This window comes from Heterocephalus glaber, unplaced genomic scaffold (genome assembly GCF_053883595.1).
Source record: "Heterocephalus glaber isolate CG9 unplaced genomic scaffold, H.glaber_assembly_v1.0 deba00001719, whole genome shotgun sequence".
Taxonomy (NCBI): domain Eukaryota; kingdom Metazoa; phylum Chordata; class Mammalia; order Rodentia; family Bathyergidae; genus Heterocephalus; species Heterocephalus glaber.
This window is the reverse complement of record NW_028258432.1, coordinates 1771870-1787412: the sequence shown is the minus strand read 5'-3', so window position 1 is coordinate 1787412 and position 15543 is coordinate 1771870. Positions and strand designations below refer to the sequence as shown.

Sequence of the window (15543 nt, the reverse complement as noted above, 5' to 3'; positions counted from 1 at the left end):
CTGCAAATACATTTTACATTCTACTCAAGTGCTCAATAGCCACTCGCAGGGTAAAAAATTATTTAAAAAGGTAACATTTTTTATGGACGATGTGAAAATACTTTTCCCCTTGAAAGTAAACTTAATTTTCAAAAATGCCCTAAGAAAAAATGCTATTAATACTTTAAATTTTATTTATTTATTGGGGGGGGGGTTACCGGGGATTGAACTCAGGCCCTTGCGCTTGCAGGGCAGGCGGCGGAACCACTGAGCTAAATCCCCGGCCCAATACTTTAAAATTAAAAAAAACCAAACTTTTTTTTTCTATTTTCAACTTTCCATAATGAATCACTTTCAGAAAGTTCTTTTTTTAAAAAACTCAAAGTAGCTCAATTATAGAGTACATTCCAGCACTGTAGAAAAAAAAAGAAAATGAAATAATTATGAACCCTACAGGCAAGTTAAGAATATTAAATAGTTAATGATCATAAGTACAATTATGATTCCATAATGTAATTCGATAATCATAAAGTCATATTTTGAGTACCTCTGGGAAAATCTATTTCAATATCCAAATCTGGTTCATACTGTACATCTGGCATGCTGGACTGGGTCTCTGGGTCAGTGTTTTTCATGAGATCTGAGCCAATTATGTCAGTTTCAATAATTACACCTGTAATCAATCCATAATTTCATTAGGAGGCAAAATAGAAAACCCCAACAAGATCTGCATTTAATCTGCCAAGTTAAGTCATTTAATTGAAAATGGAGTAAAAATAAATACTTATAATAATGTCATAATGGGAAAAGGCATACAGCTATCTTCAACGTACGTTACATGAACTTCATAATTAAGTACATTAAAACTTTTAATCCTATAAATTTTCACTGTCTTCAAAAGTTAATATGCTTTGATAGTGAAATAATTTCAATATGTACAGTATTTCTAAAAGCAATCTCTTGTCAGAAATAAACTGAGGGTAAATAATTGCAATTATCAAACATTCTCCTTGAATTTTTTTCAGGGGCTGGGTATCGGGGATCAAACTAAGGACCTTGTGCTTGCCAGAAGGGCGCAGCACTGCTGAGCTACAACACCAACCCTTCTCCTTGAATGCTGACCTAGAAGTTTCCCACATCATTCAATATATGCTTTTTTTCAAATAGCTTCTAGTGTCTCAATCAGTTGTTTAACTTTTTTGTTGTTGTTGAAACCACAAATCAATACCTACACTACAGGATGTGAGAGACGGAAAGATAAAGAGACAAATACACACAAACTGAAAACAAAGGTTTCACAAAACACCCTTTCTAAGAAGGATTTGCACTGACATTTCCCCCATCCATGTAATTAAAAAGTCACATGCCACTAAATTAATTGCATAACTCCTTAACACAGTGCTTCAGAAACACTACTACAATTATGAAATACTACAACTGAAAAACTACATGTTTTCAATGTCCTAGAGCACTGGTGGTGAACCTATGGCAAGTGTGCTGCAACAGGCTATTTATATCATTGAAAGCTCAAAAAGGATCACCATCACTGACCGGGCAAAAGAAGTTAAGCAGTTCATAGCTGAAACATTTTGGGTATCATCAGAGAGCTAAGAGTAGGAATAAATATTCTAAGAGACTTAGAATCATCCAAAACATATTCATGTAGAATCATCCATACCATGTAGCGAGTCACGTCCTAATAGGGGTTAGGATAAATTCTGGCTTAGATAATCCAAATTATTTTACTAATATAAGGAGTAAAACGAATTGGGTACAACTATTACAAAACAAAGATTTTGGATCATTCTAAAGTCTACTATAAATTAGTTTTGTGTCTGTGCTACTTTATTTTCAAGAAAAATTTTGAGGGCCAGGGATTTAGCTCAGTGGTACGGTGCTTGCCTCACAAGTACAAGGTCCTGAGTTCAATCCTTGGTACCAAAAGAAATTTTTTTGAGTTGATTTTACAAGTTAACCAAAGGGAGCATAGGCTGGGCTGGTAGTACCCAGTTAATAGTCCCAGATACTCAAGAGGCCAAGGAAAGAGGATCTGAGTCTAGGAGTTGGGAGACTAGCCTAGGGACAAAGCAAGATCCCACTTCAAACACACAAACAGATGCAGCATACAATTTCTTAGAGATCAGACCTGACATAAGAGGGCACTGGCAAGACGTAGAAGGGAGGAGCTCTTAATATAGTATACATTTCTGTTATGCTTCCCTTCACTGCCATATCAAGTTCAAGTACAATGATATGCCTTGAGAAGTACTGTAATAATATTTGTTAAAACATACATGTACACAACCAATGATAAACTTATTGACAAAGTCTAATACAGTGTAGCTCACTATTGATGTTAGATGCCTCTGTTTTCCCCTCATCTTCAACCATCATATCTGTCATTGAAAGCAACTCTGTATCAAGAGGATCTGAAGAAACTTTGCTTTTTAAATCTTCAATCACCGCAGGAATTTTCTCACTGCTTTCCAATGGAGCAGGCAGAAAAACAGGAACAGGTACCTAAATTAACCAAAGCATCGAGGGGTAGGTTTACAAATCATTAAAAAATATGTTTCCATATTTAAAATCACTTTGGCTGGACGTGGTGGCACATGCCGGTAATGCCAGCACTAAGGAGGCCAAGGCAGGAGGATCACTGCGAGTTCGAGGCCAGCCTGGGCTACAACACAGTGACTACATAGCAAGACCTTGTCTCAGCCCCCACCCCCAATCATTCTGATACATGACTTACTTTACAATGTTATATTGAGAAAAAGCTTTGTACACAACAAACCAAACTAAGATGGCTACTGTGACAAGAAAAACCCAAAATATAAACAGCTATTATTTGAAATACAAATTAAAGGAATATAATTTTTGAGGTATTTCCATCCATCCCCTAAAGGACAACAGTAGCCAAACTCAGATACAGTGATTTAAGTATAACAAGAAATTTGAGATGAAATGTAATAATGTAATGTCATTTTAAATCAAACTATTCTATTTCAACTCCAAATCTGTCTTCACAAACGTGTTTTTCAAAAATAAAACACAATGCACAGAGCACACTGAGACATCTGCTACACTTCATTCCCAATAGATGAACACACACCCAATTAAATACAAAGCATGATCACAACAACAGGGATTCAACCAAATTTAATTGTGGACAAGATAGTCTTACCAGTTTCAGTGAGCTAGTTATAGAAACTACATTGTTTTCACACCTGTGCCTGATAAATCTCAAAATGAAAAAAGAAATTAAAAGCCTGACTTACTGGAACAGGAACAGTAGTAGGAACAGGAATATTCTGACTGTACATGTGCATTGGTACTGGGATATACACTGGCACAGGAATAGGCACTGGAACATATTCTGTCTTCCAATTATCATCTATAAACACGACACATGGTAAGAAACAATGTTAACTAGCACTTACATATAGCTGCTCAATTTTGAAATAATTTGATAAAGAAGCATTTAACTACCTCAGTACCCATTTAAAAGAAAATTCCTAGTTTGTTAACATTAGATAACTTCAAAACAACAAAACAAAGTACCAGCTGTTCTAACTTAGCACAAACAGAATTTAGGCTTTTTATAAAATTAAGAAATTTCCTTTAAAATACAATGTAGTTCCAGACACCCTACCAGACTGCCCTTACTCCCCCTCAAGGTTTTTAAATCAACTGAACTAGAGCTAACATTGTCAATATGACAGAAATACATATTTGGGTTACTTCACTTCCGTCTGACAGGAAAGAAACAGATTATCATTGTAGACCATAAAGAGACAATTTTCTCAGAGGAACACCATAAACACCGGGTCTCAGAAAAACTGATCACAAATGATTTTAGATGATATACTGTATACTCAAGGTAACAACCAAATCAGGTAAGCAAAAATTAAAAGAAAACAACAAACTAACCTAACAAATCTATTCTGTACTTTATTACTCAAGAAAAGCATTCAGTGATAAGCATAGTGAAAACCAAAATTTCCTAAGTTACCTGTCTGACAAGATTTGGTCTGCATGTGAGGTTTACAGTAGGTAGCTTTTGTCATTGTTAGAGGTTTGCAAAGAACTGCTTTGTTCTTCATCTCTTTGTTGGGTGTTGGAGAAGGGGGTGGTGCTGAACCCTGTAAGAAAGAAAGAGAAACATTTCACTCTTGCCTGCAGTTTTCATTACTTTCTAGCATTAATGAGCACCTGTTTTCTAAGATCTATGGAAGGAACATACAAAAGTGAAAGAGTAAAACAAACTATGTTGTTATTAGCTTCAGTACAGTGTTAATCTGGGACAAACAATGGGAATATGCTAATCACTGACAAAGTAGTAAAATGAATTTATTCTATAGTTGTTGTTGCCTTCAAGAGAGTTAGCATCGGTACATTATTTTTAAAAAAATAAAAAGACAATTGTCTTTTAAGTACAAAATCAAGGCTATAAACTGAAACTTGGCTTTTAAATTTATTTAAAGAAAAGTTATTGCAGTTATTATACCTTATATTCTAGCTCCCTCTACTGGATAAGCATCTTAAAATACGAAACTAAATTTGAAAGGATAAACAATTAAAAGAATTATCAAAGATATTACCAGCCAAGATACCCCAGCAACTGCCATTTTAGAAACCTACATCAATTAAAATATAGCTAACATTGTCAATATGACACAAATACATATTTGATTTCACAGATAATCTAATCTCTATTTTACACTAGGTTCACTATTGTGTTAAATGCACTGCAGACAAATCAAATCTTCAAATAAATAAAATCTGAAGTGAGATAAAGATCTGACCATAAAAGGCTAAAAGTAAAGTACTCTCGATATCACCTACTGATAAGAGAAAACCACTACCAAACCAGTGCTGTAAGGAGGAATGCAGTTAAAAATTTGTATTAACTGCTCAATACATAAACTTATTTAAAGACAGTTTAATATTCCTTAAAACTGTATGGAGTATTTCTTTATAATAGGACAGTATTTCAATTTCACAGCATCTTTGTTTCACGCACTCTGCTGAGACTATCAACTCTTAATTGTAACACATATAGTCCAGACACAATATTCCCATACTGTACAGCACCATGGCACATACACACTATAATCATATACAGTAAACAATATTGGAAACATACTGTACATTGTATAATAATGCGAAGTAAACACAATATTGTATTATTGTATAGTAATGAAAATAAAGTTCTAGAAAAATATATTAGGCAAAAATTAAGCATTTAAAGTTTTGTAACGACACTAAAATGTTACTGTGGGTGAAGCTCCAAGATCTATGATGAGACAATGCCATGGCATGACCCATTAAAACTAAAGAAGTGAAACTAGGTTTTGTGGCTTGTTGGTAGCGTTTTCTCTAACACCTGGCTCCAAAATGTGTCAGCTTTGCCTCAAATCTTTTAAACATTTTTATATAAGGGATATACACTGGGATGCCTAAATCTGAGGCTGTGCTGAAGCACAGGGTCACATTTTTCAATGCTGTTAACAATTTTTCCCCGAAACAGAATTCTAGCTCAAGAATATCTTCATAAAAGGTCTAAAAGAGCAGGGGAATTGGGAGGGGTAGGGGAAGGGAAAAAAGGGAAAGGAAAAAATATGAGAAGAGGAAATAAAATGGAAACAAGGTCTTTGCAAATAGGGAAGGGTGGAGGGGGTGAAGGGAGAGCAAGGGAAGGGAAAAAAAAAAAGAACGAAGAGACTCATGTATTGGTACAAGATCTCAATGATGTATGTATATGTATTTTATACCAAAAATGTACCAATAAACTTAATGGGGAAAAATTTAAAAAAAAATACATAAAAATAAAGTTCTCTAAAAAAAAAAGAATATCTTCATGCTGCCAAAGCCTTCACTCATTCACTGTGCAATGTGCATTGTTTTTAAAACTGTTCTTTACATTTTCTGTAGTATCTTTAAAGCCTTTGAAAATTTTCAGTCTGCATAAACATTTCACCAACAATTAATTAATAGCAAACTGCCTGATGATGTCTCAGGCTGTCTCAATATCATCGATAAGTTGTGTAGAGTAAGTGACATCCAGTTGACCATCAGGTTATTTCCTTGTTAGCATCATGTGTGTACCTTGATTAAGGGGTTAGATGAGACACATTGTATTTGAGGGCATGAAAAGAACTACAGGGATGGACATTTTTGAGCTCCTCAGAGCAATAACAAAGCTTTGAAGGCAAAGTTTTCAGTGTTCACATTCTAAAATAAAATGGCTATGGAACTTATTTGAGACACTATCAATGCTTTTTCATCCCACCTCCAACAAAATGACATACAGCTCAGGTTTTTCTCTTTAAGTATCCATGCATAATGAGCTCTGTAAATCATTAGGGGTTAGCATATAAAGCTGTTCTTGGGATGAGTATATAATGCAAAGGCTGCAAAAACTATGATTTAAAACTAGGGGATTTGGGCCAGGGATTTAGCTCAGTGGTTCCACAGCCTGCCCCACAGGCCAAGTAGGCGCAAAGTCAAGTTCCATCCCTGGTAATAAATAAATAAACAAACAAACTAGGGTATTTGAGAACTATCTGCAGGTTTGTTTGCCAACAACCTTGTAAAATAAGCATGTGTCATTAACATTGAAAACCAGTTCTTCCAATACCCTTTTCTTGTACAACATTTGTATTTCCTTAGAGTCCTAATCTGAACAACCTACCTCCTTACCTCCACTTAACTTTTTTTGTTTGTTTCGTTTGGTTTTTTGAGACAGGGTTTGGCTGTGTAGTTTAGACTGCCCTTAAACTCACTGTGTAGCCCAGGCTGGCCTTGAACTTGCAGCAATCCTCCCGTGAGTAATTCTGAAAGCCTGAGTTATCGCCTTTTTTTCTTTTTTTCCTGTTGCAGTAGCTACCTTTGATCTGTATGAAGAGCTTTTCTGCCGCCCAAGTACCTTTCCTGGTCTGTGTTATACCTTTGTTGACATGGACTGGCCCTGAGCACAACTTTCCGTGATCTTCAATAAATGCAGCTGCTTACTACTTACTACTGGGTATATGTCCTTGACAATTCTTTCCTCATTATACACAAGAGCCTGGACTACTACTGACCCATTCAACTGTAACAAAAGTGCCATAAATATTGATTTAGTATTACAAATATATTTAGGTTAAGTAGATAAATTCACAAATACAGAATTCATGTATAATAAAGATTGACTGTACTTTAAATTTGTTAATTTTTTTCTTTTCCTTTTTGGTAGTCCTAGAGGCTTAAACCCAAGCCTAGTACATGCTAGGCAAGCACACTATGACTGAGTTAGAGTTATAATCACAGTCTCTTCTGTGTTTTTCCTGAAGGTCTGGAATGGCACTATAAAAGTCCTGTATTTAGCTAACAGCTCACTAGTTACAAATAACATATACAGCCGAGGAGGTTAGCACTAGGACGAGCTTCTACTCTGTTATCCTAGACTCAGTAACAGGAAAGTCCAGAATTATAAATATCCTGAGATTGCTCAGTGTTGTAACCCTTGCCATTCTGAAAATATTACCTCACATCTACTAATTATGCCACTTGTTGGAAACCTATACTTGACTCTAATCTTTCAGTTTCAGAATGTTTTTACTTTTCTTCTACTTAACAGGTAGGATCTATAGCTATTTATACTGATATTGAAGAAGAATCCACACTAATGAAAATTACAATGACAAAAGTTACCATGTGTTAATACTTGCTATTTGCCAGGAACTATGTAAAGCACCAAATCTTATTCCATCCTCCTAACATTATAAGAGGTAGGTCTTTTTACCTCCTCCCATTTACAGAGGAAGAAGCTGAGACTACAAAGTTCTATAATCTGGTAAAGATCACATATCTTAGAATTATGAAGTCAGAATTCAAACAGATTTGTCTGATGCCAAAGTCTATGTTATAAACTACCATACAGAGTGCCTCTACGTTATGTGTTAGTACTTACTATGGTGACAAACCTGAGATAAGTATTTTCCTGATTTTACAAAGAAAACTCACAAAATAATGAAATATCTTGCTCAAAATTATCCAGCTAAGCTCTCATCTTCTAAAGTTTATAGATTGAGAGTTAAGAGATTCCAAAAACTTACAAAGAAAAGATGGAAGAGGGCTTTGTAGGACAAAAGCAATAGTAATAATGCATCCTGACATTCCTTGCCAAGTAATAATGCTACTTCATCACTGTCAGTTACATAATATGGTTGAAATGCTATGGAAAGACAGTAATATGGTACTGAGAGAAGTTTCTTGAAACCTTGGTCAAAGCCATATACCTTTGTTTTATTTTTTCTCTTCTCCTTTAAATTGTGGGTGTCAGTTATCTTTTCCCAGAGACCAGGATAAAAGGAGAATGCAAACTCCTTGAGAACAAACCTTTATGTATCTTTTTGTTGTTGTTATTTTGTTTGTTTTTTGAGACAGGGTCTCACTATGTGATTCAGGCTGGCCTTGAACTCACTATGTAGCCCAGGCTGGCTTCAAACTCAGAGATCCTCCTGCCTCTGCCTCCCGAGTGCTGGGATTACAGGCGTGCGCCACCACACCCGGCTTACCTTTGTGTTTCTTGCCCACTGCTGAGTCCCAGAGTCTGTTGAACAAATGAAATATCAAGCACAAAATGGGCTGAAATAAAAGAAATTTACCTTTCCAGCTTCCCCTCTGCCTCCTCAGTAGACAGCTGCCCATACCCACTTATACACACATTTTACTCACTTGATAAATTAGCATGTTGCTGTGTTTCTTAGACCTCCTTGGATGGAAGAATGTTGTTCTAGCATTCATTCCCAGTGAATGATATAAATGACTGAAAAGCACACCAATGAGATAGTTTCTAGCCAGGAGTGGTAATGAACAACTGTAATACAGCACCTGGAATGTTACCAGGTTTGGGGGTGCTGGAGTCTCCTTCTGGAGGTGGTTTTTAGGTTCTTTCTGTCCTAAGCAAAGAACTGGTCAAGACAAGTGCAAAAGGTAGCAAGGTTTCACGTTTATTAAAGGTAGGAAAAAGACATGCTCTGCAGAGCAAGTCTGAGCCAAGTAGCAGTAGGAGAAGTGCATTCTCCAGGATAAGAGCAGATAGATCACTGTGTAGACAGAACACAGTGGCCAAAGCCATAGACCTTTGTAACAAGGCTGGGAAGTTGCCTTACTGTGCTCCTTTATTGGCTGGACAAAGGTAACAAAATAGGGAACAACCATCTTTATATTCTTCAGTGTGGATGAAAGTGTCTGGTATTAAAATCTGGTAATTCAACAGAATATGTTGCTACTTTGAAACTAAAAATTTTATTTCCACAAGGGAGAACAAATATGGGAAAGGGAAAAAGAACTCTTTTCTAGGATTATGTCCAATTATTAACATCAAAAACAAGCACTGAACAGAATAAATGTATAACACGATTTTTCACCCAGTCTTCTGTTAGTATCCTTGAGGACTGATTTTGAGGTGCCCAAGATACCAAAATATGCACATGCTCAAATCTCTTACATAAAATGGTATGGTATTTATGGAGAACTAGAACACATCCTCCCTTATATTTTACCTCATCTCTAGATGACTTATAATACTTACTACAGTATAACTGCTATGTAAATAGTCTGTTATACTTTCTTTCAGGGAATAATAACAAGCAAAAAGAAGCCAAAAGATTTCTATATATGTTCAATGTAACATGTTCACAACGATCATAGGTCTAACTGCATGATACAAAATACCAAGCCAAAAAACCCCAAAAAACCCCAAATACCAGGCAAACAATGCAGGAGTGCTGGGGAGACTAAGGATATGTGAAATAACAGGAAGTTAAGGCATGGAACAACATTAGTTCATGCATGTTTGAGTGTGACAATTTCAGGTTTGTTTTTCAGAACTTTCTGGAAAATTCTTTTCCAGTATTTTCAATCCTAGTTTGGTTGAATCTTCAAATGGGGAACTCAAAGATACAGAGGGTCAACTTATATCAGTGACCCACATCTTAGGTTACTTATTAATATTAAATGAAGAACTTTTCTAAAATAAGAATTTCTGGGTTGGAGCCAAATCACTGGAAGATTCTGAAAACTTGTCAGCTGATTGTTGCTGAAGCTAGGAGCTAAGAACTATCTATTGTTTCTTACCACAAGAAGAACTGACCCAGAGACTTAGTGTGATGCTAATAAATGACCCTGAAGCGTTTCCTTCAGTTAAGCACGCTAGAAATCCCAGTGAAAAATACCATCCGGCAATTCCGATACAGACAGCATACAGAAGGCAGGCAGGACTTCACTGATCTTTCAAGGTGTGATAAATGCACTGCTTCCATCTTTAGTAGTCATTACAAATAAATGGCCACTTCCAACCTACAAAGTCTTAAAATGCTAACATAAAAGCACAATTTGAAGCATTACACCAAAAGAAAAAAAGATAGGAAAAAGGATACACTGTGTATTACTCAAATTGAAAACCTCATAGATCCTTGGAACCAAAATAGATCTTCAGATCTCTATTTGAGAAATAATGGGGCCAGTCTTTCAGCCTCATTTACATTATTCCAGCAAAGATCTCCTTCAAGCATGACCCTAATGTGTAACTCTGCCAAATATGCTGTGCTTTACACATTACTAGCCTACTTCTCAGGCTTATCTTCCTGGCAATCTACTCAACTGTTTACAATTAGTTACATTCTTTAGGAACAGATAGTCAACATATTATTGCTACTGTCTTAAAGATGTATCTATTATAGAAACTTCAAATACCATTTCTCTGCAATGTGAGAAGGATAATTAATCCACTTTATATATCTTAGCACGTCTCTCTAGTATTAATAATCCAGCTGAATGCTTAAACTGTCACAAAAAAAGTAAAAATTTTTTTTATTATTATTATCAGACTAAACTGGCCTAATTATTCTTACCCCCAAAGTATAAAATCACAACTTAGCAATTTACTTAATACTTACTGTCATTTTGGTTCGGGACGTCTGACAGCCCTGATCTAAAAAAACAAATTTAAAGACAAATATCATTTTCTTCAGAATTTTCTAAATCCTTACTTCTCATCAAATTTGACTGATTTTTAATGACGTCATTGAAGAAAATATTTTATACTATTTTAGAATACAAAGAATCACAAATTTGAATAGAAAGTATAAAAACAGAGTATTAACTCTTTTCTCATTTTTCCCCTCCAGACAAACATTGCTTTGGGGAAATACTATGTTCTTGGATTTATCTCTTAAAACAAAAAGTCACAGCTTCTAAAGACTTCATTATTCAAACAAGCCAACCCCAAGAATTTTTAATTTGCTAAATATGGTTTTCATTCAAAATTACACGTTACATAGTAAGTAGATGATTACTTTTTAAATTTTTTGTTGTAATACTCTTTAGCTTCTCTCTAGCCCAAATGTACCCTGTTTTTTTGATTAGCATTAAATTTTTTAAAGGAATAAAATAAAATACAATGCATCTACAGAAACATCATATGGAAAACTTTGACACAGAAAAACTATGGAATTTAAGTTGGTATTAAACTATCTTCAAAACTAACTATGCATTATCAGTTCTTTGGATTCAAAGCTAAGAAAGTAAAGATTGATAAATAGCATTTTCAAGTTGCCACCTAAATCATTACATACCATAATGTAAGTTTTCGGGTCCTTTTTGAGTTGTCATGTTGGGCTCATTCTGCTGACAGTAGAAACGTAACAAGCAGTGTTGATCACAGAAATGTTTCATCTCCCCACGCCACTGTACTCGCTCTTTAAGAGTGCCTTGTGACTTACAACAATCACATCTTGCAGCCTTAACAAAAAAGGGAAGGTTTTCAGGCATTTAAAATCAAATTTAAAATATCACACATGTACAAGTGTTTTTAAAGATTTCTAAAAGTTTAGTAGTGATAATGGAAAAATGTGATAAGATAATGCTAATAAAATAATGAGTCATACAGAAATAGTAAAATTAGTAACAAAGAAGAATAAATCAGAACAATTTTTCTGACAAAGTATATTTGCCAGAAGTCAAAAGCTAGTGTTATAAAGGTAGGATAATGAAATGAACACTGGTAAACCACACTGATAGAACTGACATCATTTCTAAGTAATTTTGAGGGCCCTAACAACACACTGACAGAAGTCTCCTACACCATTGCCCTAAAATTTTCTGACTACTGAACACATTTCCTAGTTTACTGGACAAGACCAGAGTAACTTTAGCCCTTTTTTTTTTTTTTTGGTACCAGGGATCGAACTCGGGTACCTGCAATTGCGCAGGAGGCGGCAAAACCACTGAACTAAATCCCCGGCCCCAAGACCAGAGTAATTTTAAAGCAACCTCTTATGGGAAATTTAGAAGTGTTATCTTGAAGTATTCTAGTTTTTAAAAGTTTCATATAAATTTTAAAAACTTTAATAAATCTTTTTTCTGTAATAAAGATGAATCCAGAACATGCCAGACAAACCCTCTATCCCTGAGCTATACACTCAGACCTTTTCTAAAAATTGTGTTTTGAGGCCAAGTCTCACTAAGTTTCCCCAATGGCCTTAAATTTTGCATTTTCACGCCTTAGTGTTTTACAAGTAGGTAGGGTCACAGATGTGTACCATGACTGTCCTAATTTGATTGTAATAAACAAGAACTTCAAATTCATGTTTTAAAACAGCCAATGTATGGCCAGGGACTGAGCTCAGTGGTTCTGCGCCTGCCCCACAAGCGCAAGGACCTGAGTTCCATTCCCATCACCAAAAAAAGAAAATCCAGAGTACAACTACTTCAAACAACAATTGTCTTCTTTTTTGGTACTGGGAATGGAACTCAGGGGCTCAGCCTTGGCAGGTGCTGCTGAACTACACCTCCTCCACTAAAACAACAATATCCTAAGACATTCAATTTGACCTACATTTACATAATAAAACAGCCCCAACTGTTCTATAATTCAGCATGAAAAAACCCCTAAAATTCATATACAGAATTATATATTACAAGTTTTATTCTAGAGACAGAACTTTAATTTTTTAAAAGATCCCATTTTCCTTAGATTTTGCCCCATCTTTATTATTTAACATCTTAATAAATACATTATAAGATGTAACTAATTTCAAATATAGTTATTATAATTAAGTTTGTGATCTAGAAATAAATGACTATACTTTTAAAAACTAGTATTTGGAGCCAGGTGTGATGGCACATAATCCCAGCACTAAGGAGGCTGAGGCAGGACTGCTGTGACTTCAAGGCCATAGTGAGTTCAAGGCAGCCTGAACAATATAGCGGTGAGACTCTGTTCTCCAGAACAACCCCCAAAATTAATAAATGCATAAACAAACAAAGTAAAGGGATCTATGGCTTAACAGCTTAGAAATTTTGATAAACCAACAACTACTTTAGAGTTCACAGTAATTTTCGTTGTGGTTTTTTCATGATTTACTCTAAATAATCCCAAATAATATAAGAGTTTTATAGTATGGATTTTGAAATCTCTCACTTTATGTCTCGCATGAAATTCATGAATAACACCACGTCAAAATGTACCTCAGCAGAAGAGCGCTTGCCTAAGATGCATGAGGCCTTGGCTTTGATCCTCTGCCTCACAAACACAGACTATAAGGTGCTGGTAAACACACCCTCTAGGACTAACAAAGGCAAAGGTCAGGTCGCAGGGGCCTGCCCTGTATTTCTTTTGCTAAATGAAGATGTGTAGAAAACACTGATGATGATTCACTAATGCCAGTATCACATCTCTTATCCAAGAACTTGTGAATCCAAATTTATTCAGCGGGTAGCAATGTCTAGTAATCTTAGTAACAGTAGCACTTAATACCAAGACAAATCATACTTTCCTCAATAATAAAGCTCTCAAAAGCCAAAGACATTGGCGTAGGAAAAGATTTTATGAACAAAACCTCAGTTACCCATGAACTAGCACAAACAATCATCTCTTCTTACTAAAAATCTTCTGCACAGCAAGAGAAACCACCAGCAGTGTGAAGAGACAACTCACAATGTGGGAAAAAATCTTCACCTGCTCTTCCTCAGACAAAGGTCTACTATCTCGAATCTATAAAGAACTTTAAAGATCAGACCTCCCAAATTTAAAGACCCAATCCAAAAATGGGCATCTGAAGTGAACAGACATTTCTCAGACAAAGAAGTAGAAATAGCAAATAAACACAGGAAAAAATGCTCAACATCACTGGTCATTCGAGAGATGCAAATGAAAACAACGCTGAGATTCCACTTCACTCCAGAAAGAATGGCTGCTATCATGAAATCAACCAATAACAAATGCGGGCAGGGGTGTGGGGAAAGAGGAACCCTGCTCCACTGCTAGTGGGAGTGTAGACTGGTGCAAGCACTGTGGAAATCAGTATGGAGATACCTCAAAGAACTAGGACTGGAAGTCCCATTTGACCCAGCTATTCCCCAGCTGGGTATCTTCCCCAAAGAATTAAAAGAATCATACCACAGTGATATATGTGCACCCATGTTTATAGCAGCACAATCTGTAATAGCTAAAACTTGGAAACAGCCCAAATGCCCTTCAACTAGAGCCTGGATAAAGAAAATGTGGTTTTTTTTAATAAAATGGAGTACTACTCAGCCATAAAAAATGAGAAATTAGAAACATTTATTGCTAAATGGATGCACGTTGAGGCGATACTCTTAAGTGAAATCAACAGGACACACATGTGTAAATACTGAATAGTTTCTCCAGTGTGAGAAACAAAGTGTAAATAAGGATCAAAATGTATAATAGATAATGTGAAATAGGAAGAAAAGGGGCAAAGGGGAAAGGGAAGTGGGAGGGGTAGGGGTAGGGGAAAGGAAAGAAGGGAATGGAATTAATATGAGAAAATGAAAAAAAAAGCAAAGTCTTTGTAAATAGGGAGGGATGGAGGGGTTGAAGGGAGGGCAGTGGAAGGGGGAAAACAGAAGAACCAAGACATTATGTAAAGGTACAAATTTCCAATGATGAATGTCATTATATTGTACACCTAAAATGTACCAATAAAAGGATATACAAAGGAAAAAAAATACTGACTTTAAACATAATTAGGTAAATGAAAGTAGAAGCCAGGCATGGTAGTACACACCTGTAATCCTAAGCACTCTGGGAGGCTGAGGCAGGAGGATCACAAGTTGTAGCTCCACCTTGACAACTTAGCAAGACCCTGTCACAAAATTTTAAAAAGGGCTGGGGATGTAGCTCAGTGTGTAGGCCCTAAAGTCACTCCCTAGTACCAGAAAGACAGATGGATGGAGGACGGACAGACAGACAGAAAGAAAGGAAGAAAGGAGAAAGAGAAAGAAAAAAAGGAAAGGAAACAAAAGAAAAGAAGGAATTAATTTTGTCCTTTTATCTTCTGAAATGCTGTTTCACTGAAATTTCATCGCTGAACATCACATAAATGAAAATATTAGAAATAATTATTCTTTAAAATAAGTAGCAAAGGATTAGGAGTGTTATTCAGTGGTACTCCATGTGATTAATCTGCATAGGGCCCTGAGTTTGATTGTAAAAAACACAAAAAATAAGTATTAAAATGGAACAAATGACAATATGTATAATAATATAGT

The 15543-nt window shown here is 35.7% G+C and overlaps 1 protein-coding gene across 4 annotated transcripts in view; it reads right to left on the bottom strand.

The window, feature by feature from the left end:
• The window catches only part of LOC101711817 (zinc finger MYM-type protein 2), a 111236-nt gene that overhangs the window by 15904 nt on the left and 79789 nt on the right, over nucleotides 1-15543 (bottom strand). For all 4 annotated transcript variants that reach the window (XR_002386190.2, XM_004854889.4, XM_021236378.2 and 1 more), the window contains 6 exons: nucleotides 11604-11769; nucleotides 10926-10960; nucleotides 3992-4121; nucleotides 3258-3373; nucleotides 2328-2499; nucleotides 527-652 (listed from right to left, as the gene is read on the bottom strand). Coding sequence is in view for 3 of the 4 variants with exons in the window: in XM_004854889.4 (XP_004854946.1) it covers nucleotides 527-652; nucleotides 2328-2499; nucleotides 3258-3373; nucleotides 3992-4121; nucleotides 10926-10960; nucleotides 11604-11769 (745 nt within the window). In the remaining variant the exon portion in view is untranslated. The remainder of the gene's footprint in view (nucleotides 1-526; nucleotides 653-2327; nucleotides 2500-3257; nucleotides 3374-3991; nucleotides 4122-10925; nucleotides 10961-11603; nucleotides 11770-15543) is intronic.